The sequence below is a fragment of the Urocampus carinirostris genome, chromosome 10 (genome assembly GCF_059441175.1).
Source record: "Urocampus carinirostris isolate Australia breed hairy pipefish chromosome 10, RoL_Ucar_1.0, whole genome shotgun sequence".
In the NCBI taxonomy this organism is placed as follows: Eukaryota; Metazoa; Chordata; class Actinopteri; order Syngnathiformes; family Syngnathidae; genus Urocampus; species Urocampus carinirostris.
Genome location: NC_142358.1, coordinates 23,503,088 through 23,530,815, shown reverse-complemented (window position 1 = coordinate 23,530,815; position 27,728 = coordinate 23,503,088). Strand labels below are relative to the sequence as shown.

The 27,728-nt window shown below is 39.0% G+C and overlaps 1 protein-coding gene across 3 annotated transcripts; it reads left to right on the top strand.

The window, feature by feature from the left end:
* The first annotated feature begins 99 nt into the window (after window positions 1-99).
* sidt2 (SID1 transmembrane family, member 2) lies at window positions 100-27,160 on the top strand. 3 transcript variants are annotated; one of them, XM_088345760.1, is made up of 27 exons: window positions 100-169; window positions 232-552; window positions 615-736; window positions 2,321-2,485; window positions 2,555-2,600; window positions 2,960-3,061; window positions 4,885-4,968; window positions 7,919-8,084; window positions 8,172-8,265; window positions 8,339-8,394; window positions 8,501-8,527; window positions 9,005-9,043; window positions 9,121-9,198; window positions 9,447-9,565; window positions 11,387-11,460; window positions 11,548-11,614; window positions 11,687-11,760; window positions 11,831-11,954; window positions 14,588-14,705; window positions 16,280-16,416; window positions 16,485-16,593; window positions 17,415-17,491; window positions 21,920-21,966; window positions 22,033-22,138; window positions 22,210-22,320; window positions 25,193-25,306; window positions 26,691-27,160. In XM_088345760.1, exons 2-27 carry the CDS (start codon window positions 328-330, stop codon window positions 26,751-26,753), a joined length of 2,544 nt encoding a protein of 847 aa, XP_088201886.1. In that variant the 5' UTR covers window positions 100-169; window positions 232-327; the 3' UTR covers window positions 26,754-27,160. The 3 variants fall into 3 exon arrangements, with proteins under 3 accessions (XP_088201886.1, XP_088201887.1, XP_088201888.1); XM_088345761.1 differs by having other exon boundaries at window positions 106-169; window positions 314-552; XM_088345762.1 differs by lacking the exon at window positions 8,501-8,527 and having other exon boundaries at window positions 106-552.
* The last annotated feature ends 568 nt before the right edge of the window (window positions 27,161-27,728 follow it).

The window sequence follows — 27,728 nt, the reverse complement described above, 5'->3', positions numbered from 1 at the left end:
GATGTCCTGGACTCAACTCTGAGACGTGAACATGGAGATGCTAACTAGCCAAATATGCTAGTAGCACAATAACAGCCGCCTGTCTGGATTTGTTGTGTTACTCCGCGTTGGCCAGCAAGGCGTGTTTCGAACGTTATTTGGTGGGGAGAAGGACAACGATACAGCTGTTGTAAGTGCTCGAATGCTACCAGTCGTAGTTTTGTTTTTGTGCAGTGTTTACAATTTCGACAGTCAACCTGTTTACTTGCATTCGTTCGAATGGGGCGGACTTGCACACCCAAATAACACAACGGGTGTCCGCTCGCCCGTACAGTGTTGAGTGACAAAATGATGTCGGGGAGCCTCTGGAAGTCGCGATATAAACACACTTTGGGATCTTGTGGTGGAGTCCTGCTGTGGTTATTTTTGGCCCCGTTGATATGGGGCAGAGCTACTCTGGCAGAGACCAATGTGATCCAAAAAGATGGCGAGTTTGATGTTACCTATAACGACACGGTGACTAGTGGAAATCAGACTATCTATGCCTTCAATCACACCGTCTCCAGAACCAAGGTAGGAGAGCGCTGTACTGATTTTCGAAATATAACGCTGACATTTTGTGCTACGTTTCGCAGACTGAGGGGATCCGTGTATATGTGGACGTACTGCCACAGAACCAGAAGAGTCCAATCCTGTTTGTGGTGCGACAGAAGCAAGCTGTGCTGTCTTTTCAAGTCCCTCTCATCCTCAGAGGCCTGTAAGTCCGTATCCATACCCATCCATTATCTGCACCGCTTATCCTCAGTAGGGTTGCGGGGGTGCTGGAGCCCATCCCAGCTATCTTCGGGTAGTGGGCAGGGGACACCCTGAACTGGTTGCCAGCCAGTGGCAGGGCCCACAGGGACAGACAATTCACTCGCTCATTCACACCTAGGGACAATTTGGACCGGCCGAATAACGGGGAGAACATGCAAACTCCACACTGGAGGTTCGATCTCATGACCTCAGAACTGTGCCGCACACGCACTAACCACTGCGCTGCCACGCTGCCCTTTATCCATCCCATTTATTGTTAAAACCACAGTGGGGTGGAGGGAGAAAACAAAAATAAGATTTATATGTCGAAGTTTTGTCAAATTCCACCATTTCTTTCCCCAAGTGTCCCGGACCAAACCTTTTTGCAGGCATGCATATCCCTTTCTTTTGGAGAAATTCATTGTAGCCTGTTTAAGTCAAAAAGAGTGACCTGCGTGAATTGTGTAGATCCAAGGAAAATGCTTTAGGGGGAGGAGGAGGTGTTTGTGAGATTTCACAAAGAGTGAAACGGGGCTTTGAAAGACATGAAAATCCCTCATCTTCAGGGGAAATTCACCGTTTTCAGGTAAAAAAACGGTGACCTATGAATTATGTAGATCCCAGTCATGTTTATTTGTGTGGCGCTTTATCACAAGAAGTCTCAAAAGGCTGTACAGACTACAGACCTTTATTGCACCATCCACTATATGATGGCAAGTTGAGAAAGATTGAGAAAGGGGCAGCACATGATCTCCCCTTCCAGGATGACCAAGCTGCAATGGGGTCTCAACCAGGTTTTCAAAAACCAAATCAGGTTAAGATTGTGATCACGAATAAGATCATTACCAAGTAAAGCTTTCGTAGTAAGCAATCTAATAGTCAAAAGACCAAGTTTCAAAAATGTTTTGAGGGGATTCGTGAGATTTCACAGAGAGTGAACCGGGTGTTTGACAGGCCTGAAAATCTCTCGCCTTGAGGAGAAATTCACTGTTTCGAAGTTAAAAAAAAAAAAAGGAGGATGTGTATTGTATAGATCCGAGGAGAAAATGTTTTGAGCTGAGGAGGGGGTGCATCAAGAGATTTCTTGGCGTGAATAGGCGTTTAAGGTGGTGCATTTGAGTTAAAATCAGTGTAGTTCGCATTGGCAGGTGTATTGTATTTAATTGTTTGGAAATGCATTAGATTTTATCTCATGGCTCTTCTTTTATCCACGCTATCGGAGAGTAATGTTAGAGAATGGAGAAAACAAAGTCATCCTGAAAGATAAATTAACACAAAAAAGCACAACAAAATCATGGCTGCACGTATACTTTTGTCAATATCAACCCTTAGTTTGAGGTGGGGAAAAAGTCACGAAATTGTATACCTATTTTTGATCAAAAATTAGGGGTGCACGTTATACATAAAAAAATACGGAAATCAATTTTAATTAGCTTAGGGCACTTGCACATGAACAAGGAATGTGTAAAATATTTTGAGTGGGTTTTTGCCAGTCTTTGTGTTTGCAATTAGCAAAGTAACAGTGATACGAATGTGAACTCTCCAGGTACCAAAGGAAATACCTGTACAAGCATATAGGCCGCACGTTATGCCAACCTCCAACACGGGCTGCCTCGGAGATTCAGTACTTCTTTGTGGACGTGTCGACACTTTCGAGCCAAGATACCAACTACCAACTTCGAGTCAGCCGCATTGAAAGCTTCACATTGCAGTAAGTGAAACATTTATGCGTCAGTTCTGTACTGCCAATTGGTTAAACTTGGTTTCACTTTGATTCTAGGACGGCCACGCCATTTAGCTTCACTGCATCCCCCTCCCAACCTCAGGTATAACTTTGGTTAGACTTTTGGGGAAATTGAAACTGAAGTTTCAGCAAGAAAATGCGGGAATATTTAATGTTGCACAATTACAGGAAGTCATGCTAGTGCACGTATGTTGCTCAACTTGTCCCTTTAGGTTTTCTTGTTGGACTTTAGTTTGCTGTTTCTGTCATTATTGTGATTTAGTTTCAGATTTCTAGTGGAGACCACATTTTACATTAATGCTGTAATTATGTTGCTAAAATATTAAAGACTCTTTTCGAATTTCTGAAATATTTGAATTGTTATAATAGATAACAAATTAGTTGTTTTAATATTTGTTCAAAGCACAAGATTACATCAAGTTTCTTATGTCCCGTTTTTAGTATTTCAAGTATGTATTTCCCGAAGGAGTGGACACCGTCATTGTGAAGGTCAGCTCGGACATGAACTTTCCCTGCTCCGTAATGTCCATCCAGGACATTCAGGTACACTTTTTTTTCGACCTTTTCACAACTCTTTAGGGCAGGGGGGGTTAAACTCATTTAGCTCGGGGCCAGATCGTAGAAAAAACATTTTCATGGCTATGAAACAAATGGCATAAAATATGTGCATTAGCCGGAGGGCTTGGGGGTCTTATCAGAGGCTCACAATTAAAAAGAAAATCACGATTCAGGGATGTGATATTTGATTATAAATTGATGATTGTGTTTTTTCCCTCAAATTTGTTCATTTACTATGATTTCATCTCTTGTAGTATTTATCAACCGTGCATTTGTTAAAAATTTAAAGCAAGCAACAATTTAATGCATTTTCACTGTTTACTTAACACAGCGGAAACTCATGCAGACTGGAAAGTGACAAAAAGTAGAATACCAACACTAAATCAAATGATTGATTTAAAAGTCTTTCTGCTTTTTAATTATTTTATGAAAATGTTTACCTGGCTATGGAAACCTTGCCGTTAGATTTTCATACAAAGAAAGAAGCTAAAGCTTCTTTAAACATCTGCAAAGACACCCGGGGGCTCTTTTTTAAGGAAAAATATTTTTCGTATTGCCTTAAACCAGTGGTTCTGGCCCTGGAAGGTGTGAGTCTCCACCAAGAGGTGCAGATGTATTTGTCATTGGGGAACTTTTTTCACAGAATCAAGTGCAATTGCACTTCCACTACACTAGGGGAGCTGTGACGCTCTCTTTGCAGACTGTTATGTTGAACTTTCGTCTCCAAATAGAGTATGAGCCTTGAGTAGTGTGGACACAAAGTGGAACAGACCCTTAAGTGCCCTTATAAAAAATAATCTGGATGAGGATACAGGTGAAGAGATACAGGGTAAAGAAAAGTCTCTTCTCGAGACAAGGAAGTTTGACGTAACGTACTGTAGCCGTTCATTGTGACCACAGTGGTAGAAAGCCCGTAATGCTTGCTATGTTAAAACAATGTTCTGCAGACGGTATGAAGCTGATTAAATTAAGCGCTAACTTCAACACATTGCAGTCTGATCACGCTGATAAGACGCTTTGTTCTTTTCTCTTTCTGCAAAAACATGTGGAATGGCGTATCAAAAACTAATTGAGAGCCACTGCCTCAACAGTGCGTTTGTGGCTTTCATTTAAGTAAAATAACAACAGAATGGGTTTCCTCAATTTTTCTGGTTGATTAATGGTAGTCAGCAAATACAGCTACCCTGGGTGATTTGCGAGTGCCACTTGGCTTTGGCAATATTGAGTGATGTATAGAAAATTGCAATTGCTTGTTTCTCTCTTGCTTCCTCAATTGTCTTACAGACCAATTTTGGCCCACGGGCTATGAGTTTGACAAATGTACTTTATGTTGGCTATGCGTTGTGCCTGCGAAGCCAGTTAAGGGCATTAGGTTGGATCATGGTATTGGCATACATTGGTAACATGATATACAGTACAATACAACACGGATCCATTTGAACTTTTACACTCTTAGGAGTACGTTTTTATCTGGTTTCACTCTTGATTTTGACCATATACAGTAAAAGATCCGTTTTTAGGTAAATTTAATACACGTAATACACTACACCAGATGTATTTATTTTTAAAAGGCCCACTCACACTATTCATTTGGCTGTATTGCATCTAAACACATATGAGTGTTGTGCCCTGACTATATTGTTTACTTCAAGGCAACAATTTTTTGTACATCAAATGTAACAGCCTTGGTAATTCACTCGACTCAATGTCAATGTTTTGATTTGAGTGAGAGTAACCCTCCCCCACCTTTAATTTCATCTCAATCTTTTCAGTCATGTGTCTAAATGATGCTCTTTTGTTCTTATCAGTGCCCTGTCTATGACCTCGACAATAACGTTGCCTTTTTTGGGATGTATCAGACGATGACGAAGAAAGGTGCCATCACAGTACAGGTAGTCCTTCAATTACGTATTCCAAATGTTGATTTTCACCAATTTAGCATTTACCTGAAAGCTACTTTAACCAAGCAAGAATGTATCCCTCAAGTATATGATGCGCTTATCTGGACATGCTAGGTCGCCCAGTAATTCATGAAGTGGATGCCAGCCAATTAGATAGATAGATAGATGGATACTTTATTCATCCTCGTAGGGAAATTCACACTTAGAAGATGTAAACAAAATTGCATCAGTGAATACTTTAGCCTAATCCCGATTTAAAAAAACAGGATTAATGTAAAAGGTATACACTGCAGAATGTGCACATAATAAGTTTAGAAATAATGCAGTAATAAAAAAAATTCTATATAGAATTATTCCACATGCCTATATTTTGCTCATTAAAATATACTTTATTAATTTTGTTTTAGTAAAAAAAAGTAAACGATTCCTGTTCTATACTAAGCTCGTTTCAGTAAAAGGATATACACACCTAGAATTCAAAATGTATGTACTTCAGACAAATATTATAATTTTACAGTTGTTTTCCTATTTTAAATGAAACATTTTGAATGTTATTTTTTGACTGAACTAGAAAAACAAGTTACAACATGTAGTTAAATGGGCAAAATGATCTGCCAGAGAAATATTGTGCAGTGTACCTTGAGCTGAATTACTTGTTACTAGCGTGCTTCATAGAGGCAGTTGCTTAGTTCAAGGCTTCTCAACTGGTCTGACTTTAGGACCCATCACCCCACTGTAATTACCTGCGGTCATCTAAATCAAGTAAAAATGTCCTTCTGGAATCTATTGAATGTAATAACTACGGTTTAAACCAGATTCAGTAGAATATATTCATGCTATTTGAAACAAAATAACTAATAAAACCTAAACAAACTCTAGCAATACTATTCCTTTAAGTGCTTAATAAGGTGCATTTCTAATGAAATCCCCCAAATTTTACTTCAATATAGCCTTAGCCATTTTTAAGAGACTCCACATGCACAAACATGGAATAAAAAAGTGCAAATACAAACATTGCCCTACTTACAGACAATTGTTAATAACCAATAAAACCTAAACAAACTCTAGCAATACTATTCCTTTAAGTGCTTAATAAGGTGCATTTCTAATGAAATCCCCCCAATTTTACTTCAATATAGCTTCAGCCATTTTTAAGAGACTCCACATGCACAAACATGGTATAAAAAAAGTGCAAATACAAACATTGCCCTACTTATAGACAATTGTTAATAACCAATAAAACCTAAACAAACTCTAGCAATACTATTCCTTTAAGTGCTTAATAAGGTGCATTTCTAATGAAATCCCCCAAATTTTACTTCAATATAGCCTTAGCCATTTTTAAGAGACTCCACATGCACAAACATGGAATAAAAAAAGTGCAAATACAAACATTGCCCTACTTACAGACAATTGTTAATAACCAATAAAACCTAAACAAACTCTAGCAATACTATTCCTTTAAATAGAATAGAATAGAATATATCTTTATTGTCATTGTTACAAAATGGGTTAACATATTGTGACAACGAAATTGGGCTAACAAACTCTAGCAATACTATTCCTTTAAGTGCTCAATAAGGTGCATTTCTAATGAAATCCCTCAAATTTTACTTCAATATAGCTTCAGCCATTTTAAGAGGCTCCACATGCACAAACATGGAATGAAAAAAGTGCAAATACAGACGTTGCCCTACTTACAGACAATTGTTTGGAAGTTGAATTTGTTCGTAAGTTGCTTCAGTGCTATATTTTGTATGTGATATTTGTTTAAGGTTTATATAAGTATGTTTTAGGCTTGTATAAGTTACCTGTGTTGTTTTGTACTAAAAAAATAAACATTCAATAAAGGAATATGCTTTATAAAGCTAAATAAAGTTAAGTTTAATTTACTTTTGGATGATTAGCCTCAAGAGTTCCTCATCCGTGGTAGAAAGTTGCCAAAAAAAAGTGATCAAACCATTTTCTCAACCGCATCAAGCTTTCCTATTCCACTTTTATTTCATATGAAAAAGCTCGCCTCTTCTTTTCACTTTACACCAACCATATTGAATAGATGCACGAGATATTAAACATTAAAAATGTTGCACACTGGAGACACAGTATAGTATGTTTACACACAAACTAGCAAGAGGAAGCCGGATTTCTTTTTCGGGGTGGACGCTGGGTGTGCTCTCACAGCACCACACGCCGGTAGCCGCGGAAAGAAGCCCTAAGTAATGTCCTGTGTTCGGAAAAAGGTGCACATAATACAGAATCTAACTTCCAGCAATGTCCAAGTATTTTTCGAGATCCTGAAAATGTTTGTGTCTTCTGTTTTTCGTAAGTCGAATGTTTGTAAATAGGGGGGCGTCTGTACTGGAATGGAAAATTCAACCAAACAATAAACACTGCACTATGGATGGAAAAATTAATTTCTCTTTAGCAGTTATTATCCACAAACTCCAAATAAATTACAAAAATGAGCAATTTTAAATGAATCAAATTCCCCCCAAAAAACAGAAAAACTTGCTCGAATAAAATGAAGTAGTACTTATTTCCACATTAGCAGTAACACTCGTTTGAAAGAATTAAAGGGTCAACTGGGCATGTTTTTTATGATCACAATCTGCTGTTAAGGCGTTTTATTGACCATCAGATATTCTTTTTGCATTATTTTGCCATGGCAAAGGCCCGTTACGCACCGGTTGTGACACACTGGCTAAAGTGAAGTGGATATTTTATTCAGCAAACTAATTCTCCAATTTGTCGTAGGAATATAGTTCCGTAAACGCTATCCCCCACTTTTGATACGTTTTTTTCAAACTTCACGACCTTAACTTTATCTTAGCGCTAACTTGATAGGAATGAAATAGACATTTCCTACACGATTGTAAACCTTCACTAAAATAGGCAAGTATTTTGACAGAATCGTCGCTCTTATGCTCCCCTTGTTCTCCAGAGAAAAGATTTCCCCAGCAACAGTTTCTATGTTGTGGTCGTGGTGAAAACGGAGGACGAGGCCTGCGGCGGTCCGCTGCGTTTCTACCCGCTGCAACCAGATGAGCTAATTGACGCCGGCAACCGTAGCAAAACACTCGACGTTGTGGTCTCCCTTGCTATAAAATGTGAGAAGCTTGAGGGTACTATGTATATGATGTGTACAGTGCTTAAAAATGTTACTTTTAAAATACATTGTTTTTCACTTTAAACAGCGGATGTGTACGTGATGGGCATGCTGTTATGTGTGGGAATTTTTCTCTCCTTCTACCTCGTCACTCTGCTGGTAGCATGTCTGGAAAAGCAGCGGTAAGAATATAAAATATAAAAGGTCCATGCAAAAAAAACAGAAACACCTCATTTGCATCTCGGTTTCGTGCAGAGCCAAGAGGAGAGAGCGCTTGCAGAATATTGATGACACATCACCTGCTGAGACCGGTAAACCAGATCTTATTCAAACAGCCTTTTTAGGAGGACATTGATCAAATGCATTAACGCTACAATCTGTTTTATTCTGTTTCCTGTCTTTTAACGCATTCTAAAGCGTCTTTGCTTGGGAAAAATGGAGAGGGTATATACACACAGTTGATCCTGTCCTTTCTTTGTCAGCATACATTTAAACAGTAGCGTGTATACACGTAGTAACATGCATGCGTTCTTTTAATTTCATTTTTAGGATTTGATCATTATAGCATGTTTCACATAGGACGTTGCTTTGTTTGTTTAATGAATGGAGATATGTTATTACCACAAAACAATAATACACATTGTCCCTTTAAACAAAAGTAAAAATACATCCCTGTCCTAATGGCTCAAAAGGACATTTTATATTATTCAACACTTTCAAGCGGTTAAAAAAAACTAGATAGAAATTACATTTCTGACCCTGCTCGTATTTCATATGCTTAGTTGCACAGTTGGCAAGCTAAGGTCACTTCTTTATAGTTTTGCATTTTGATTTGGTATCAACTACACCAAAAGAAAATTTTTGTTTTTTATTTGCGAATGGCAAATATGCATGAGCGTTATCATGTGTCATCATCTCCAGGCAAAATTGCAGCTTCACCAAATGAATATGGTTCCCTTGGTGAGTTCAACCTTTCTTTGTTTTGCACTCCCTTTTTGGTGGCACTAGAACTGAGTCACTCTGTTTCTATCCAACAGACAGCACAATAAGTTCAGAGGCCATCACCGACAGCGCCCCCTCATTGGACAGCGCTGCTTCAGCTGATAACTACATCGGTACGGTTATGTTGGTACCGAACCACATCTTGTATGTTTGTGGCTTTTTTTATTTAGGGACATTAACTTTGACGAATAATTTGCACTCAATCAGCTGTACAATACAAATGAATGATAACAAATAGTAAGTCTAAAGGATGTAGTCTTTTATTCTGGAATTGAATAGAAGGCATGTGGCATGCTTGGCAACCTTTTCTGATGAAAAGTGCAACGTCTTGTAAACAAAAGCAACTTTTCTTATTTATTAGAGCGACCTGGTTGGAAAAGCCTCGGAAGGAGCAGACAGGAGTCATTGAGCTCCATCGAGGAAGATGACTATGACACACTGGATGACATCAACTCGGACAAAAACATTGTTCGCACCAAGGTAGTGTTACAAAATCAATTTGAAAGTTGGGATTCGACACAAATTTTTGTTGTCTAAACAATCAGTAAGCCTGTATAGTTACGAGTAAGTAGTGTTTTTGAAAGTGTTTTTTGTTATTATTAAAAGGTTTGCTGATTTCAGTATCGCAACTAACCCTTGTACAAAACTTTATATTTTTTCGTACATTTTTAAATTTTATTTAAAGAAAAAAGCTCAGGAAGCTTAAATTTCCCATGCTTGTTTAAATAAGTGCTGATGTTTAAAATGTATATACTGTGTTTTCTGGACTATAGAGCTCACTTAAAAATCAAATGGGCCAGAAGATAGAGAGTGCGCCTTATAACCTGGTGCTCCTTATATAACGCATGTGCTGCTCTCGCTCCCAATTTTCAGAGATTTGGTTGAACTAGACAGCTAGTGAACGGCATTCTGAATAACCAGGTTTTTTGGCTGTTCACTGCTGTTTGTTCAGGGAATGGCCTCGACCACTGCCCTTTGAAGGCTGTCATAAAACTAAAGTACAAAGAAGTGACGTTGGCTTGCTAACGGTACACAAACATTCTGAAATAAGCTAACACATGCTAATACCATGTCACACAAAAGTACTTAAATGAGTACAAAATCCTCCTATAAACAAATACAGTATATCCAGAAAGTCCTCACAATCTGTTCCATACTTACAGACAATATTTGTCCAACACTTCAACAAATTGAGGCTTTTTCACTGAGTGCAGCACCGTGCTTCTGTACTGCTTCAGTCTCTGTGTTTCTGCCTGTTTTCCTTGAGCTTCAAATAGTTGAACTGTAGAGGGTGACTAAGACTACACTTAATTTTTTTATTACAAGACAGAAGAACTCATAATATGGTAGGTAAAATTGGTAATGCAGGCAGCATAGCATCTGAGTGGTTGCATCCGTGGGACATGGGTTCAAATCCAGCTACTAGCCCTCCTGTGTGGAGTTTGCATGTTCTCCCCATCCTTGCAGGGGTTTCCTCCAGGCACTCCGGTTTCCTTCCACATTCCAAAAACACGCATGTCAGGTTAATTGGCCAGTCCAAATTGTCCTAGGTGTGAATAAGCGAGTGAGGTGTCTGTCTCTTTGTGTGCCCTGCGACTGGCTGGCAACCAGTTTAGGGTGTCCCCTGCCCACCGCCTAAAGATGGCTGTGAGAGGCTCCAGCATACCCGTGACATACTGAGGATAAGCAGTGCAGATAATGGAGGGATGGATGGATGGAAATTGGTACGATACACAGTATTTATAGGTGTGCACACGAGGTTTCACGGTATATTTCTGTATTTGAGCAATGATTGTTCAAACGATAATTACCGCTAGCCCAAATTCTAATTGTATTCAACAGGATTCGTGAACAAAAACTGTGTGACATCTATACCACTGTTGTCTAGTAGTAGCAGCGCCCCCCACCGCCGCAATCCGGGTTCGATTACCGTTCGAATGTTTTGCTTTTCTAATCATAATCATTGTGCTATTATATACTGTAAGGGTAGGAAGAGCGTAGCTCTTACTGTTGTATCAATTTCATCCGCCTTATGGTACGGTGTGGTGTATGTATGAAAAAGAGCCGGAAAATGATTATTTTTGGGGAATGCTCCTTATAATTAAGTCTTATAGTGTGGAAAACACGGTAATTTACACTTATACAAAGAGATGCACAAAAGTGCTCTTATTTCCCATTTGAACACTCGTCCCCCCAAAATGTCTAAACGGCACTTCTCATATACTTTTGCTGTCACTTGTGTGTTATATTTTTTGTTGCATGGCTGAGCATTATGATATCCTTCTCCTCTGCCGATGACAGAAATATCTTTGCGTGTCTGACCTGTCGCGTAAGGACAAGAGGGTCCTCAGCAAGAAATATCAAATCTACTTCTGGTGAGAACAAAAACAAGTAAAACAATTTCTTAATTTCAAATTTACTTTATCGTGGTAATGTGTCTTCTGAATATGCCTTCCTATTAGGAACATCGCCACCATTGCTGTTTTCTACGCCCTGCCCGTCGTCCAGCTGGTCATTACATATCAAACGGTAACCTCGAGTAACTTATGCAAAAAAATCCACAATGTATGTTACGTAAAATGTAAACTTTTCTTGGATCAGGTTGTCAATGTTACAGGGAACCAAGATATCTGCTACTACAACTTCATGTGCGCTCACCCTCTTGGAGCTCTCAGGTTTGTAACCGCTCGCACTTGTACTTCTATATTTGTGGCGACGATTGACATTGGAGCTCTGCGCACACAGTGCGTTCAATAACATCCTTAGTAACCTCGGATACGTGATGCTGGGCCTCCTTTTTCTCCTCATCGTCCTCAAGAGGGACATCGTTCACAACCGAGCCTCGTCCTTCAATGAAATCAATGCAGTGGTGAGTTCAAAGACTGGAATAGGATCAACTGTACTGGACCGTACTTTGATAATGCGAGGCATTTTGCCTGACATGAAAAGAAAAAACGTCACATGTTTGTTTTTGTTAAGGCAATATAACACCAGGGTTGGACAAACTGCCATTAAATAACGACGTTTTTTTTTTTTCCCAATAACTGGGTAATCTAATACATTTATCCGCCGTTATAACCAAAGTGGTGCGTTACTTTGGCTACAGAAAGGCAGCAGCGGTGTGCCCCTGACGCCTTTTTTTTTTAGTTGCACAGTTTTCCGCTCTCCTCAGAGTTGTTTACGTCACCTCTTTTCGGATCATTTCACCATTCAAAATAGCGACCACCATTTGGTGAGATAGTGATTACAATTACAGTATTTATTAAGGCCCCATAAGAAAAGGTGAATGAGGGTAAACGTCTCTCTGAGCCGACTACTCACCAATGAACCTCTGGTTCCCTCCTTTTTTCTCTTGTGATTGGTCGATGTAATTTTTCGGGGAATTTGGTGTTCTTGACATTAAATTTGCTAAGAATAAGAGCGCTCGTCTTGGGATCAAGAGATGGCAGGTTTGATTCCCGGCTCCTCCGTGTTATATGTCGAAGTGTCCTTGGGCAAGACACTGAATCCCTAATGCCCCCAATAAGCAGGTCGGCGCCTTGCATGGCCGCTATTGGTGTGTGAGTGTGTGTGTGAATGGGTAAGTGTAAAGCGCTTTGGGAGGTATTCATTGACTTGAAAAGCGCTATATAAATGCATACCATTCACCATTTTATATTTAATCTTTTTTGTAGATTTATATTTTAAATTTACTTCCTGTGTTATTCATTGTTATGGTGCTTATATTGAATTTTAAAATTTATTATTATTTTTTTAATCCTTTTTTTTTCCTTATCGTATTTTTTTCTTTTGTTTCTTACCATTATTGTCGTTTAATTTATTTAAACTCAATGTAGCCCGCAACCCTACTGAGGATAAGCGGTGCAGATGGATGGAAACTCGTAATTTACTGCCGATTTTTGTTTGATTATATTGTTTCATGTTTATATTTGTTGCACTTAAAGACTAGGATAAATCTGTTGCTGGTGAGGTGCAATACATGTTACAAGGTTCTATAATACAACTACCTGTCTGTTCTTTTCTATTCAACTGACTCATACTGCTCAGAAATGTCAATATTTTTTACAGACAACTTTTTTAAAAAGTAACGCAAATACTTACTTTCCCTGGTAACTAGTTACTTTTACTATAGATTAACTCAGTCACTAACCAAGTTACTCTTTGGAAGAAGTGGTGAGTAACTATACCCTAATTACTTTTTAACGTGGAAAACACTTCAAAACACTAGTAGCACTTGTTTTTGTAATCCAGCTTTGGCCAGTAGGTGTCATGGCGTCTCCACAGATCTGTTACATCAGTGGCCCCCAAACTAAGACCCCCCTCCACATTTACTCTAGTCCCCTGAACAATACTGCTCTGCAGCGGTGACAGTGTCAAACTTCCCGCTAGATTACCAGTGATGTAGATGACGGATGATACGGCATTGTGTTTTGTCTCATAATCGCAGGATTTTTGGTCATGGTACCAGAGACGAATGTTTGGTTGTGACATTCACATGTTAAAATTACAATAAATTTGTCACTTACAATGCTTAACATAGAATAGAAGTATATAATTCATTGTCATTGTAACATTGAAAATACACAACAAAATTAACATTAGTCTCTGGTACCGTGACTAAAAATAATGTCATTAATGGGTTAAAATTTACTGCCTTTTAGCAAATCATCCATACTACTGGTGTTCCAGTGCTCTGACAACTAAGCTGATCCTGGGCCTGTTTATACTGTGCATGGCGCAACAGAAAGTTCATGTTCCATCGACTTTTGTCTGTGAAGAACCAACAGTGTGTTTTTTCGTTCAATTTCGTTCAAAAAATGTCATCAATTTTCTGACTTAAGTTTTGTGGAGAATCTAGATCTGTTAATTTATTTTGCATTTATTTATTCATCACACATTTCCTGACCTTCATAGGGCAAAGTTTGGAGACCACTATGTTACAAGCATACATGAATGTGTTACGAAATACGAATTTGGATTGTATTTTCTTTAACATGCATTTCAGGTGAATTGGCCAGTCCAAATTGTCCCTAGGTGTGAATGAGCGAATGAGTTGTCTGTCCCTGTGTGCCCTGTGATTGGCTGGCAACCAGTTCAGGGTGTCCCCTGCCCACTGCCTGGAGATAACTGGGATGGGCTCCAGCCCCCCGCGACCCTAATGAGGATAAGCGGTACGGCTAATGAGATGAGATGAGACAATATGTTTTCCTCTTGTCCATCACGGGTACACTTAAAAGAACTTTAATACTTATATTCTAGATGTGTGGTTGTGTTGATTCCCCCCCCCCCCCATTTAATCTGCCACATTGGGTTTACGTTGCTGTATTTACAAGTGAAAACAACTTAAATGATCACATTAGTTTGTGTCTAAAATGTTAACATCCTGTCCTTTGTCGGAAGCACAGTTGTCGATTTTCTCCAGTTTGCTCCTGAAAAACAACAGAACATAATAATATGGTGAAAGTTCTGGCTCTGGCTGATGAATTTGTGTTTTTCCATCAGGAATGTGGCATCCCAAAACACTTTGGTCTCTTCTATGCTATGGGCACGGCTCTCATGATGGAGGGTTTACTCAGTGCCTGCTACCATGTCTGCCCCAACTACACCAACTTCCAGTTTGGTAACTATACCGGGTTTACTTTTTTCTCCAGTGAAATGAAGTACATGTAATCAAAAATGGATACAATGTCATGAAAAAGTTAAGCTTGTACAAAAATCTTATTTGGATGACACCTGAACATAGTGTTTGTTTTTTTGTCGCCAAGGGATTGAACACAAAGTGCAGAAATAGGCTACGCTGTAGTCAAAATAATGTGTATTTTCTGTCATTCCATTTTACCAGCAGAGCACGGAATCCGTCCGTCTGGACCAGAATGAATTGCAACATTGCAAAAACCTAAATCACACGCTATTGCCAGTTATTTTAGCGATCAATTCACAGTTTTTATAAATAAGTACATTTCTCTATAAAAATATAAGTATGCTTAAAATACTTTCTCATTTTAGATATACTCAATTTGAAAAAAATGCTAAATTGAGTGTATGAATTGAAGTCCAATTGGAATTACTTAAAGGTGGGGTAGATTACAAAAAAACAACAGTAACTAGCCACTAACATTCTAAAATGCCACTATTTACTATGGTTATGTCTTGTTTGCAAAACAAATGATTTCTACAATTTTTTTATTACAACTGATTTTTTTTTAATAATAAATAAATGTTAATTTAAAGGAACATTGTGTATTATTTAGCACTTCCTTGTGTTTGAAAAAAACCTTAATCCATCAAAAAGAAAACAATATTTATTTAATTGAGAAAAAATACATTCAATATTATATAGACATGAATTTTATTAAATATTACAGGGTGCCCGGATCCTTTAAAAAGTCTTAAAAGGCATTTAATTCATTATCCTAAAGATAAGGCCTTCATTGGCATAAAAATGTTTTAAATCCAGTCTCGGAAAGTCTTAAAAATTTAAACAAATTTCCAAGATTCATATTTGTATGTCTAAAAATATTTGGTAAGATTTATCAATTGTCTTTTTTCGACCGTTTTATCAACCGCATCAAGCTTTCTTATTCTACATTCATTTCAAAAGAAAGTGCTTGCCTCTTCTTTATCCTTTACACCAACCATATTGAATGGATGCACTAGATATTAAACAATAAAAATGTCAAGGTCCTTAGTGGTAGCGGCGGAAAGAAGCACTACAGTAATGTCCTGAACTCAGAAAAAGGTGCACACAATACAAAATCTAACTTACAGCAATATTCGGATATTTTTCGACATCCCCAAAAAATGTTCGTATCTACCGTAAGTCGAATGGTCGTAAGTAGGGGAGCGTCTGTAATGTGTATGAGGCGCCATGTACTGTGTGCAAGACATAACTTTTGTGTTTTTTTTTTTTTTTTGTGTTTCAATTGTTAATTTTTGCCAACTTGGCCCTAAATTTATTTTCAGAAGGCATTAAAAAAAGTTGTTAAAAGTCTTGCAATGAACTTGCCTTAACCTGTTGGAACCCTGTAATAGATCTATAAAAAATGAGTAGTTGTGGTAAATGCTACTACCCCAAAAATTCTAAGTCTGAAAATTCTACTTTGTTCATTCCGAAATCTGTTTTTCAATTTTAGTCATCAGTTTGAGTAATATGTGTTGATCAGATCAGTGTAATTTGTTGTGATGTCTTGGCAGACACGTCCTTTATGTATATGATTGCGGGCCTTTGCATGCTGAAGCTGTACCAAAAGAGGCACCCCGACATCAATGCCAGCGCCTACACGGCCTATGCATGCCTGGCTGGAGTCATCTTCTTCTCCGTGCTCGGAGTGGTACGTGCGCTCACCCTCCAGTTGGCAACCCCGATAGAGTAACAAATGTGCATTGGCGGTGTGTGCAGGTTTTCGGGAAAGGGAACACCGTCTTTTGGATCGTTTTCTCAGTCATCCACATATTGGCTACGCTGCTCCTCAGCACACAGCTCTACTACATGGGAAGATGGCGACTCGGTGAGGGTTTACATCCGATTTTTGTGTTTATGATCAAGGGCCACATTTGATTTTCGAATGGATTGATTTTGTCAAATCATTTATTTGTATAGCCCTTGATCACCAAGTCTCAAAGAGTTGCACTGACCTCTGATCTGAAACTTACATGAGGGGAAGGAAAAACTCAAAAATAGTATGAGAAAAATTAGGATGCCTTGAAAAGTGGTCACACATGAGGTAGCCCTCCTTCCAGGATGACCATGCTGCAATAGATGTTGCAAGGACAACAATACACAATCATGATAAAAGAATACCAAAAGTCTGGTTGACCGCTTCCTGTCCCAAAAAAATATTGACTGGGCAGCAGGTTCTGGATGATGGCATACATCAAGTCCAGGTGCCGGTACGATGGCGCGGAATGCATGTACCTTGCACTTCCACTGAGGTAGCAAATTGAATCTCAGAAGGCAAAGCATTCCTCTGCACTGGGGCCTGAATTGAGAAAACGCTCTCATATCTTCAGATTTCTTCTTTGCTCTTGATGTCACAAGTAGACCCGCGTTGTCCGAGCTAAGGCTACGAACTGGATAATGGGGCGCAATTAAAAAGAAAATAAGAGTGGGCAAGTCCTTGCAAACTTTATCAAGAGGACCTTAAAACACATACTTAACTCACAGGAAGCCTGTGCTGGTCCGCTAAAAGTTGAGTAATACAATCAAACCTTCTAGTCCCAAGCAGGATTTTAAATGAATAAAGTTTTTCCAGTAGAAAGTATAATGTTTGTGTTGAAATGAAATGCATAAATGATGTTTATGGAACACTATTTGATATGCGCGTTCCAGATTCTGGCGTCGTGCGCAGGATGGTTTATGTGGTCTACACAGATTGCATTCGACAGTGCACTGGGCCCACCTACATTGTGAGTAACATTTGCCTGGCTTTGTGCGTATCTTGACAAAAATCCCACCTTGGAAGTCAGATTTCTTGAAAACAATTTCAGTAGTTTGAGCAAAAATATTTGAATTTGGATCTATTGGATAAGTGACCATGTGGCGATTTATTCAACTTCAATTACTATTTGGCATGTGTTTTTCTTCCTTGTGTTGATATTTAACCACATTTCTTTACTATAAATCAGGAGTGGATTAAATTTTTGATTGGCGGGCCATATTACGTCTAAAACATTGGCAGAAGTGCCAGACATGGGTGACATTTTTTTAATGTATTTACCTATACAGTCGCCATTCCGATCCCTCATCAATACATTCGGGGAAAAAAGATCATTTTGGCGTATCCAGTGTTTGATATTGTCGCTGCTATATGACATATCTCATTTTTGTAAACCTTCAACTCGTGCGAAATATCGTAAATGACAAATGGAGATACGTATTTTAAGAACAGCAGTGATAAAATCCAGCCATCTGTATGTACTTTTATATTTCATTTTTAATCTATAAATAGATCATTTCATCAAATTGGTTTTGAAACACTCATAATGCTACTACAAATATTTTTAACTTGAAATGGCATTTTCAATACTTGGCAGCACTGCAACTACGGTATAAAGAAATGGTTATTGACGAGATAGTAAAAAAAGATGGTCACTTGACTTGGTTACAAAAAGCAGATCAGCGCCTAAGGGGTGTGGAAACTAAAGGACAGTCCGTAATATGATTGGCCGATAGTGACAATAATGTAAATTGTGCATAACACTCAAAAACACAAACAACTGTGCATCTAACAGAGAGCCAAACTAAGGAACAACTGTTTGCAATATTAATAGTCAATATAGACGCTGCCCTACTTACGAACGAGATTCCAGACGATCGTTCGTAAGTTGAATTTGTTCCTTAGTTGCTTCAGTGCTACCAGCTCGGTAGCGTAGATGGTAGGGCGCCTGCTCTGAGACTGGGTCGCTGGTTCAAGCCTCGGCCGAGTCATACCTAAGACTTACAACATGGGTTCTCATTGCCTCCCTGCTTGGCGCTCAGCATGAAGGGTTGGAATTGGGGGGTTTGGTCACCTAATGACTAAAATGGCTGCGCCCTGTTTGGCTGCGGCTGCATCGGATCGCTACAGTTTAACTGTACGGGTCAGATGTATCAACATTTCGTTCTGTGTGCATTGTTACAAAGAATGACAATAAAAGTAAATTCTATTCTATTCTATATTTTGTATAAGGTTTATATAAGTAACCTGTATTGTTTTGTACTAAAAAATGAACATTATATAAAATAATATGCTCTATAAAGATAAATAAAGTTAAGTTTAACTTACTCTTGGAAATGAGCTTCAAGAGTTAGGTTACTTCCCCCTCTATGGTAGAAAGTTGCAGGGAAAAAAAAAGGTTCCGAGCGTTTTCTCAACCGCATTAAGCTTTCTTATTCCACTTTCATTTCAAAAGGAACGGCTCGCCTCTTCTTCACACTTTGCACAACCATATTGAATGGATGCACAAGATATTAAACAAGAAAAATGTCAAAGTTCTTAGCGTGTTGGAGATACAGTATAGAATGGTTACACACGAACTAGGAAGAGGAAGCAGATTTCTTCTTCAGGGTGGATGCTGGGTGACCTCCCACAGCGCCACCACACGCCGGTAGTGGTGGAAAGAAGTACTACAGTAATGTCCTGTACTCTGAAAAAGGTGCTTAATACAAAATCTTAAGGCCGGGTATATCTTGACATCCCGATAATGTTTGTATCTACCGTTTTTCATAAGTCAAATGTTCATACGTAGGGGAGGGTCTGTACAACAAATCACCTTTGCAGAATAATTTTTTTCACCGTCTTTCTTGCACTATTGTGGGAATCCACAGGAAACCAATTTTGTCACATGTTTTACATAACAAGCTACGCACATGAAATTGTAACTATAGTAGTAGCTACGGTGTTTATTTTCGGACTCTTTTCACACTTAAGGCATTTAATAGTGCAATGATTAATCAGTTGATAAACATCGCTGATTAAAGGCTCAGTACATAATATCTAACGGGAATTGAACCTGGATCGTGGTGACGAGGGCACCGACACATAACCACTAGCCCATTAGTGGTGCAGGTGATTTACAAAAAGGCATCATAGCTCATCTCATTATCACACTATAATTCTACTTACGGCGCCAAAAACACCAATTTGCATAGTGCAGTCTGAAACGGTTTCCACTTCTTCGCTATTGCGTCAATAACCTCTCGGTTTAATATGTAAACATACGTAAAAAGCTTGTAGAGGAATTTTTTGTTTTCTGTTTCTGTCTTTCGCAACATTATTGACCCACAGGTGAAGAAGTGGACAGACTGATTAACTTATCCATTGCACTATGCAAATCAGTGTTTGTGTCACAGTGTGTAAAATAGCGCGATGAGATAAGCTCTGATGCCTTTTCGTTTGTCATCTTTACCAGTAATGGTAAAGAATCAGCGCCTTTACTGCCACAATCCATGTTCGAGTCACGTTGCATACAATGTATTGCAATTATGGCCAGCGACGATTATCGATTGATCAATCATAGCTGGGATACGGAATTATACAGTAAGACCTCTTGATTTAACTCTCACCTTTAAATATTGTTTGCATTTCCAATCTTATGCACCGCATCCTGCGTTATATAAAGCGTGCTGGGTTATAAGCCGCACTCTATAACTTCTGGCCAATTTGGAATTTTTAGCTGCTGGCGAAACTATTTGGCCCCCTTGAAAAATATAAAACTGTAATTTCTTGTGAAGCATCAACAATTAGTGGGACACAATCATGAAGTGGAACACACTTTATTGGATGTTTTAAAAAAAAAAGTTTAACAAATAAAAAACAAAAAAGTGGGTGTGCAAAATTATTCAACCCCATTGAGTTAAATCTTTGTAGGGCCACCTTTTACTGCGATTACAGCTGGAAGTCGCTTGGGGTATGTCTCTGTCGGTTCTGCATATCGAGAAACTGATATTTTTGCCCATTCCTCCTTGCAAAACAGCTCAAAGTCAGTGAGGTTGGATGGAAAATGTTTGTGAACAGCAGTTTTCAGTTCTTTCCACAGATTCTCAATTGGATTGAGGTCTGGACTTTGACTTGGCCATTCTAACACCTTGATATGTTTTTGGTGAACCATTCCATTGTAGCTTTTGCTTTATGTTTTGGATCATTGTCTTGTTGGAAGTCAAATCTCCGTCCCACTCTCAGGTCTTCATCCATCAGGTTTTCTTTCAGTATTGTCCTGTATTTGGCTCCATTCATCTTACCATCAATTTTAACCATTTTCCCTGTACCTGCTGAAGAAAAGCAGGCCCAAACCATGATGCTGCCACCACCATGTTTGACTGTGGGGATGGTATGTTGAGGGTGATGAGCTGTGCTGCTTTTACACCAAGCATAACCTTTTGCATTGTTGAAAAAAAGTTCCATTTTGGTCTCATCTGACCAGACCACCTTCCACATGTTTGGTGTGTCTCCCAGGTGGATTGTGGCAAACTTTAAACAACACTTTTTATGGATATCTTTAAGAAACGGCTTCCTTCTTTCCACTCTTCCATAAAGTTCAGATTTGTGCAGTATACAACTGATTGTTGTCCTATGGACAGATTCTCCCACCTCAGCTGTAGACCTCTGCAGTTCATCCAGAGTGATCATGGGCCTCTTGGCTGCATCTCTGATCAGTTTTCTCCTTGTATGAGCTGAAAGTTTAGGGGGACGGCCTGATCTGGGTAGATTTGCAGTGGTCTGATACTCCTTCCATTTCAACATTATTGCTTGCACGGTGCTCCGTGGGATGTTTAAAGCTTGGAAAATCTTGTGAATCCAAATCCAGCTTTAAACTTCTCCACAACAGTATCTCAGACCTGCCTGGTGTGTTCCTCGTTCCTCATGATGCTCTGTGCGCTTTAAACAGACCTCTGACCACAGTGCTGGTGCATTCATACAGAGACTTGGTTACACACAGGTGGATTCCATTTATCATCGTTAGTCATTTAGATCAACATTGAATCACTCAGAGATCCTCACTGAACTTCTGGACAGTTTGCTGCACTGAAAGTAAAGTGACTGAATAATTTTGCACACCCACTTTTTTGTTTTTTATTTGTTAAAAAAGTTTAAAATATCCAATAAAGTGTGTTCCATTACATGATTGTGTCCCACTTATTGTTGATGCTTCACAAGAAATTACAGTTTTATATCTTGATGTTTGAAGTAGGAAATGTGGCAAAAGGTCACAAAGTTCAAGGGGGCCAAATAGTTTCCCCCCTTTTTGTATCACAGAAAGACAAACATTTTTATTTGCCCGGAGAACAACGATCGATTTCCTTAAGACTAGTCGGATGTCAATCCGCTCATAGAAGTGTCCCGTTTGTGTTCCAAGGACCGTATGGTGCTGCTGGTGATGGGAAACATAGTCAACTGGTCCCTGTGAGTAAAGCGGTACGAGTGGCGCATCCGAAAAGGCAAAAAAACCCTAAAGTAGCGTCTTTGCAGCGCCGCCTACGGACTCATCGAGAGACCCAACGACTTTGCCTCCTACCTGCTGGCCATCGCCATCTGTAATCTTCTACTCTACTTTGCCTTCTACATCATTATGAAGGTGCCGATAGACCACTCGGAATGTCACGGGAGTAGCCACGCTTTCTTAAACTTGGCATTTGTGTGTTGAAGTTGCGCAGCGGTGAGAGGATCCAATGTCTGGCCTTGGTGTGTATTCTCTTCACGGCTGTGGTGTGGGGCTTTGCCCTCTACTTCTTCTTCCAGGGCCTCAGCACCTGGCAGGTGGGTGTCAAATGCACTACACACAAAAAATTACATCAACCGCTCATCAAACAAGGAAATAGTTGCACATAAACAGCAATGATAATATGTAAACATGTGCCCGAAGGGAGAAGGTTGAAGCTGAAGGTTTTAACTGCCTACCCCTATTGGATTTTGTTAATGCAAGAAGAACATTTTTACGATCAAAACAAGAAAAGTGAACATAGAAAGGAAATACTATTGAGTCTAACATCCTATAATACGCAAATCACCACCTGGGGCGATAACGTTATGTCCTATGCTTTTGTGACATATTGAAGCAGGCATGTCCAAACTCCAGCCCGGGGCGCATCCCACCAATCTTTATGCTTTAGACCAGGGGTCAGGAACCTTTTTGACCCAAAGAGCCATAAAAGCAAAAAATGTTTTGAAGAGAAATTGAGAGAGCCACATCATGTATTTTCAGACAAAATTGAAAAAACTGCCAATCACGCTATTCTAGACCAAAGCTAATTCTTCAGCACATTTTATTTCACTTTGTGTCATTTGATGATTTAATCAAATGTATGAAATGATAAGGTGTTTTTTCCATGGAATTTGTCCTTAATAATGGTTTTCAAAACAATGTGCATGCAAAGTTCTTTTGTAAAAATGTCACAAATTACTGCAAACGATAAGCATATCGTCATATTCACTTTCGGTGTAGACTGCACTGAGCGAGAGAGAAGGAAGTGCCTTGCGCTGTGTGCAGGGATCCGCCCACCTGTACTGCTCACCCAATCAAAGTCGTTTGCCAGCGTTTTTATTAGTTTAAATGGTTTCTTATCAAACCTCTGCATTAAGTTGCTTCGGCTTTACATGGGTCAAAATCGGGATTAAATCACTTGACTTTGGAACGCCACAGAGAGATGTGCAATAGCTACATTTTATTTTCATATGTACTCATGAAAAGAGCCATATATGGCTCCCGAGCCATAGGTTCCCTACCCCTGTTTTAGAGGATCTGCAAGGAAGAGTGGGCAAAAATTCCTCCTGGCATTTGTGCTAAATGTAGGTCTAAATGTTGTGTAATCTAGAACTCTTGTTGGTGATAGGAATGAGTGGAGAGGTGTTGTGAAAGGATAGTGGGATGTTTGGACGCGTTCTAAGGGATGGGCAAGGCATCTGTGTGATGCGGCAGGGGTAAACCAGTGAAAGCTGTCGGGCCCTGCTGTTGAACAGAAGAATGTGTTGTGTCACCCCAACCCGACTGACATGGCTGCTTTCTTGTTTCCCGTTTCATCTGTTTAGGGATTTGGTTTGGCCATGGTCAAATGTTTTTTGTTTTTCAGCTTCTTCCCTTTTTTCTTTTCTTCGTTTTTGTATGTGTTTGTCTTGCTGTCGGTCACCCCTCTCGAGGGATATGACCAGGGTAGATATAGATTTGTGCTAACCTTGTGGTTAACTACCAGAAATGTCTGACCTTTTTGTCACCAAGCATTAAGTGCTTTTGACTGGCAGGATCAATTACTAATTTCCCTCATTGATATACAAATACATTAAAATATATGATTTAAAGATAGTTTCTGGATTTTCTGCTAGTTGTTTTCTTTCCATTTTATTATTAAAATAATAGAATGATCTTGTTTTCTTTATTGGGCTAACCAACAAAATCGTCAAGGGATGAAATACTCTCGCTGTATATAACCAGTGTCAAGAAAAACAATGTTTTTTATAGCGCTGTTACTCAACGGTAATCTAAAAAAATTTTGCCGTTACGATTCTGTTTCCGTTACTGACAGTCAAAATGCGGTGTTACTTTAAATAAATTAGGACGAGGTGTGTCTGTGTGAACAGATCTTTACTTTCGTGTCATTCGCGAGTAAACCATAACACAACTGTAAAAATAAGGGGACAAACTGCACACGCTCAGTAACAATGGGGCAGTATGGGTAATGGAGTTATTATGTTATTAAGCACATAGCATAACATAAAGAGTGGGATTGGGTAGTCACTTTATATTGTTTTACTGTTGACTTTTGTCATGAACAAAATATTTAAAGTTCATTTACCTTTTTCTACTTGACCAATGGTTCTGGTTGTGAGGGTTTGATTTATTTATTTTACACTGCAGTGGTAAACACACTTTATAATTGTTGAACTGTATTTGTTGTTTGAAAATACTTTAATTACAGTGGCATATGTCTACTTGAGCAGTTGTCTGAATAAAGATTGTAAATAATTCTATAACGTGAAACTCACTTTATATTGTTTTACAGTTGACATGTTGTGAACAGAATACATGAACTACAGTAGCATATGTCTACTTGACCAGTTGTCTCATATTGTGAGGGTTAAATTTATTAAACTCACTTAATATTGTTTAGTGCTGATTGTTATTTTAATGATTTCTTTACTGTTAAGTCGGGTTGCACTTAAAGTATAGGATAAATCCGTTGCTGGTAAATATTACTGAAAATGTCTCTTCTTTTCTAGTGAACCGACTCGGATACTGACTAGAAAATGTCAAATTCTTTGACATACAAATTCTTCTTAAAGTCATGGAAATAGTTACTTTCCCTGCTAACTAGTTACTTCGGCTAGAGTAATTCACTAACTCGGTTACTTTTTGGGGGAAGTAGTGAGTAATAGTAGTAACTAATTCTTTAAATTAACGTGCCCAACACTGCACTGCGTCTGCTTCTTCTATCTGCTTTTATCAGTCATTTAAAGAACTGTATAAGCAAATTCAGCGTATAATAGGACAATGAAATACCCTTCCCCAACCCCCCTCCCTCAATGATACAGGTGGGCAAAAAGTATAATTTTGTGCTTACTGGTCGACCGAATTGTTTCCCATTATGAACGAATGGTTACTGAATTAGCTTCCTGTTGATTTATTGGTTTGGCACAGAAAACCCCAGCGGAATCGCGTGAGCACAACCGCGACTGCATCCTGCTTTCCTTTTTCGACGATCACGACATCTGGCATTTCCTCTCTTCCATCGCCATGTTCGGATCCTTCTTGGCAAGTCCCTTTTTTTCCATAAATTTTCCGCACTATAAGGCGCACCCCTAAAAACGAGTCTTTTGTGGTATTGCCTTCATATATGTGGGGCACTGGAGTTTGGGATGGATGGAATTAAAACATCCGTCAGGACTAGAGTTGCGATAATAATGAAAAAGTACCATTTTTGTGCATTGTCAGTCGAAACATATTGCTGATCACGATCGCAAAAAACGGCTGCAGCGGGAGTCGAACCCGTATCGCTATAGGGGGCGCATTGGATTCTATCCACTACTAGGGATACAGATGACACTCGAAAAGGCATTCGATTTATGTTATTATGGATGTTTTGTCATGCTGGTTTCAAATCAGTAAAGTTGCAATTGTAGCTTGTACGGTCCTTAAAAACATTTTCTGATTAAGGGATGTACAAATAAATTTGACTTTAATCACACTATTTCTTGTCACAGTTCCAGTTTTTGATATTGGGCCAATGCCGAGAGAATATTGTCAGAGGTTTAGGGGACTTCTGAAATACTGTATTGGATTGCTGACTCGCAAAGTATTTACAAAACGCACCATATTCTGAAAAGGATGAAAGAAAGGCATTGTGGGAAGTATTTTGGATGTCCTAAAATATATAATATATAATAAAAAAGCATGGCCTCACATATTGTATACGACAGCTTTTGTCACAATGAGCTAAGAAAAAGCGAACCAAAAAAAAAAACTTTTTAGTCACTTCATTTTCTCATTCCTCTAACATTTGTAACAGGCACTGTGACTAAAAATAGTGGAATAACGAGGGGGGCTGCAGCAACCAATCGATAAAATCAATAAAAATCGATTAATGAACGATCGGTTGTGTCGCCCGATAGGTGTCACTCAGCACGTTTATTGTCGTGACGTTGTAATGTAGTTGGGCTGTTGACGTGACATCATTGTAGTACCACTTTGATCCAGCAGAGGGTGACTCGAGACCACAACAAAATTTTTATGCGACGTCCTCTTTTTGCACTTTAAATTTTTTTTTTACATATTTGCAGGTGTGTAGTGCACTATTTATCTAACTGTCCAGAACTTCAAGATTGGAATTAAGAGGGGGAAATTAAAAATGTGTTTTAAGAGAAAAACGATTATTCTATTATAAAACTTATTGGCTTTCCATTAGTCATCTGTGTCCCGAGAGACCTGGTGGGTAAAATTCGCCGCTCTTACCGTCGCGATCCGGGTTTGATCCCTGTTTGCCACCGTTGTTATGCAATTGTGGTCAGTAATCGCACATGAGCCGAATCATAAGGCGCACATTCAAATTCCTGGCCAATTTGAGGTTTTCCGGTGCGCCTTATAGTCCAGATAATACGGTACTAACGTCAACCGCTCACCGGTTGTGTTCAAATTTCAGGTGCTCCTCACTATGGACGATGACCTGGACCAGGTCCAGAGAGACAAGATCTACGTTTTCTGAACCAGCTAAGCCGTCTTCTCATTTGCCTTATCGTCCTTTTTGGGTCCGTCCAAAAGCAAAACCAGCCAATCGCCTTCAAGCGTCGACTCATCTTGCTGCCATCCAGATTGTTGCGTCGTTGGACTTGACGTTTACGGACGACATTTTACATAACAGAGGCTACTTTTGCTAAAACCGCAGCCTGAATCGATGTGATTATTTTTCACGATGTGTCGAAATCGCTCTAGGACTGGAAAATGAATGTATGCTGTATGGGCTTTTGTCATGTCCTTTCACAATGGCAGCCAGTGTTGAGATTGTGGGCCACAGAGGCCGGCCAAAGCAATTCTATTGACATGATTGGAGTTTGGGGATGTTTTTTTGCACTCGAAAACAGATTACTGAATAAATAAAAGTTCTTTGTCCAACTGGAGTGTCATTAAGCTAAACCATCAAAGAAGGACTGTGACCACAGTGGACGTGCAGCTTTAAATATCGTCACCAAATGGTGACCATGTGCCAATAATATCACAGAAATAAAGTACATAAACCTTACATTTGTCCAAACTATTCCAAGATATTGTTGTGTATACATGATATAAACACTTATAGAAATGTACGGCATTGCCTTGTTAATCCTTCAACATGGACGGAGACGAATTAGAACATTCTATCATCCTGTCAACCTGTGTGTGGCTACTAATGGCAACTAGATCAAAGAGCAGGAAGTGACAGGCTAACACCAGGAAGTTGTATTACCCAGGAATTGTAATATTTCACTATTTTTCAAACTAAAACCGTGAGGACAACACACCAATACTTTTCATTTCTTAGATATGTATTTAGTATTAAACAGTGCTACCAAATACAACAAATCTTCCCTTGTGTACTACGCCAGTATATTACGAAATAAGTATTTATTTTGGAAATTTAAAAAAAGCAATGCTCAGTTTTATATTGACAATGATGATGCAAAACAAATTGACAAAAAAAAAA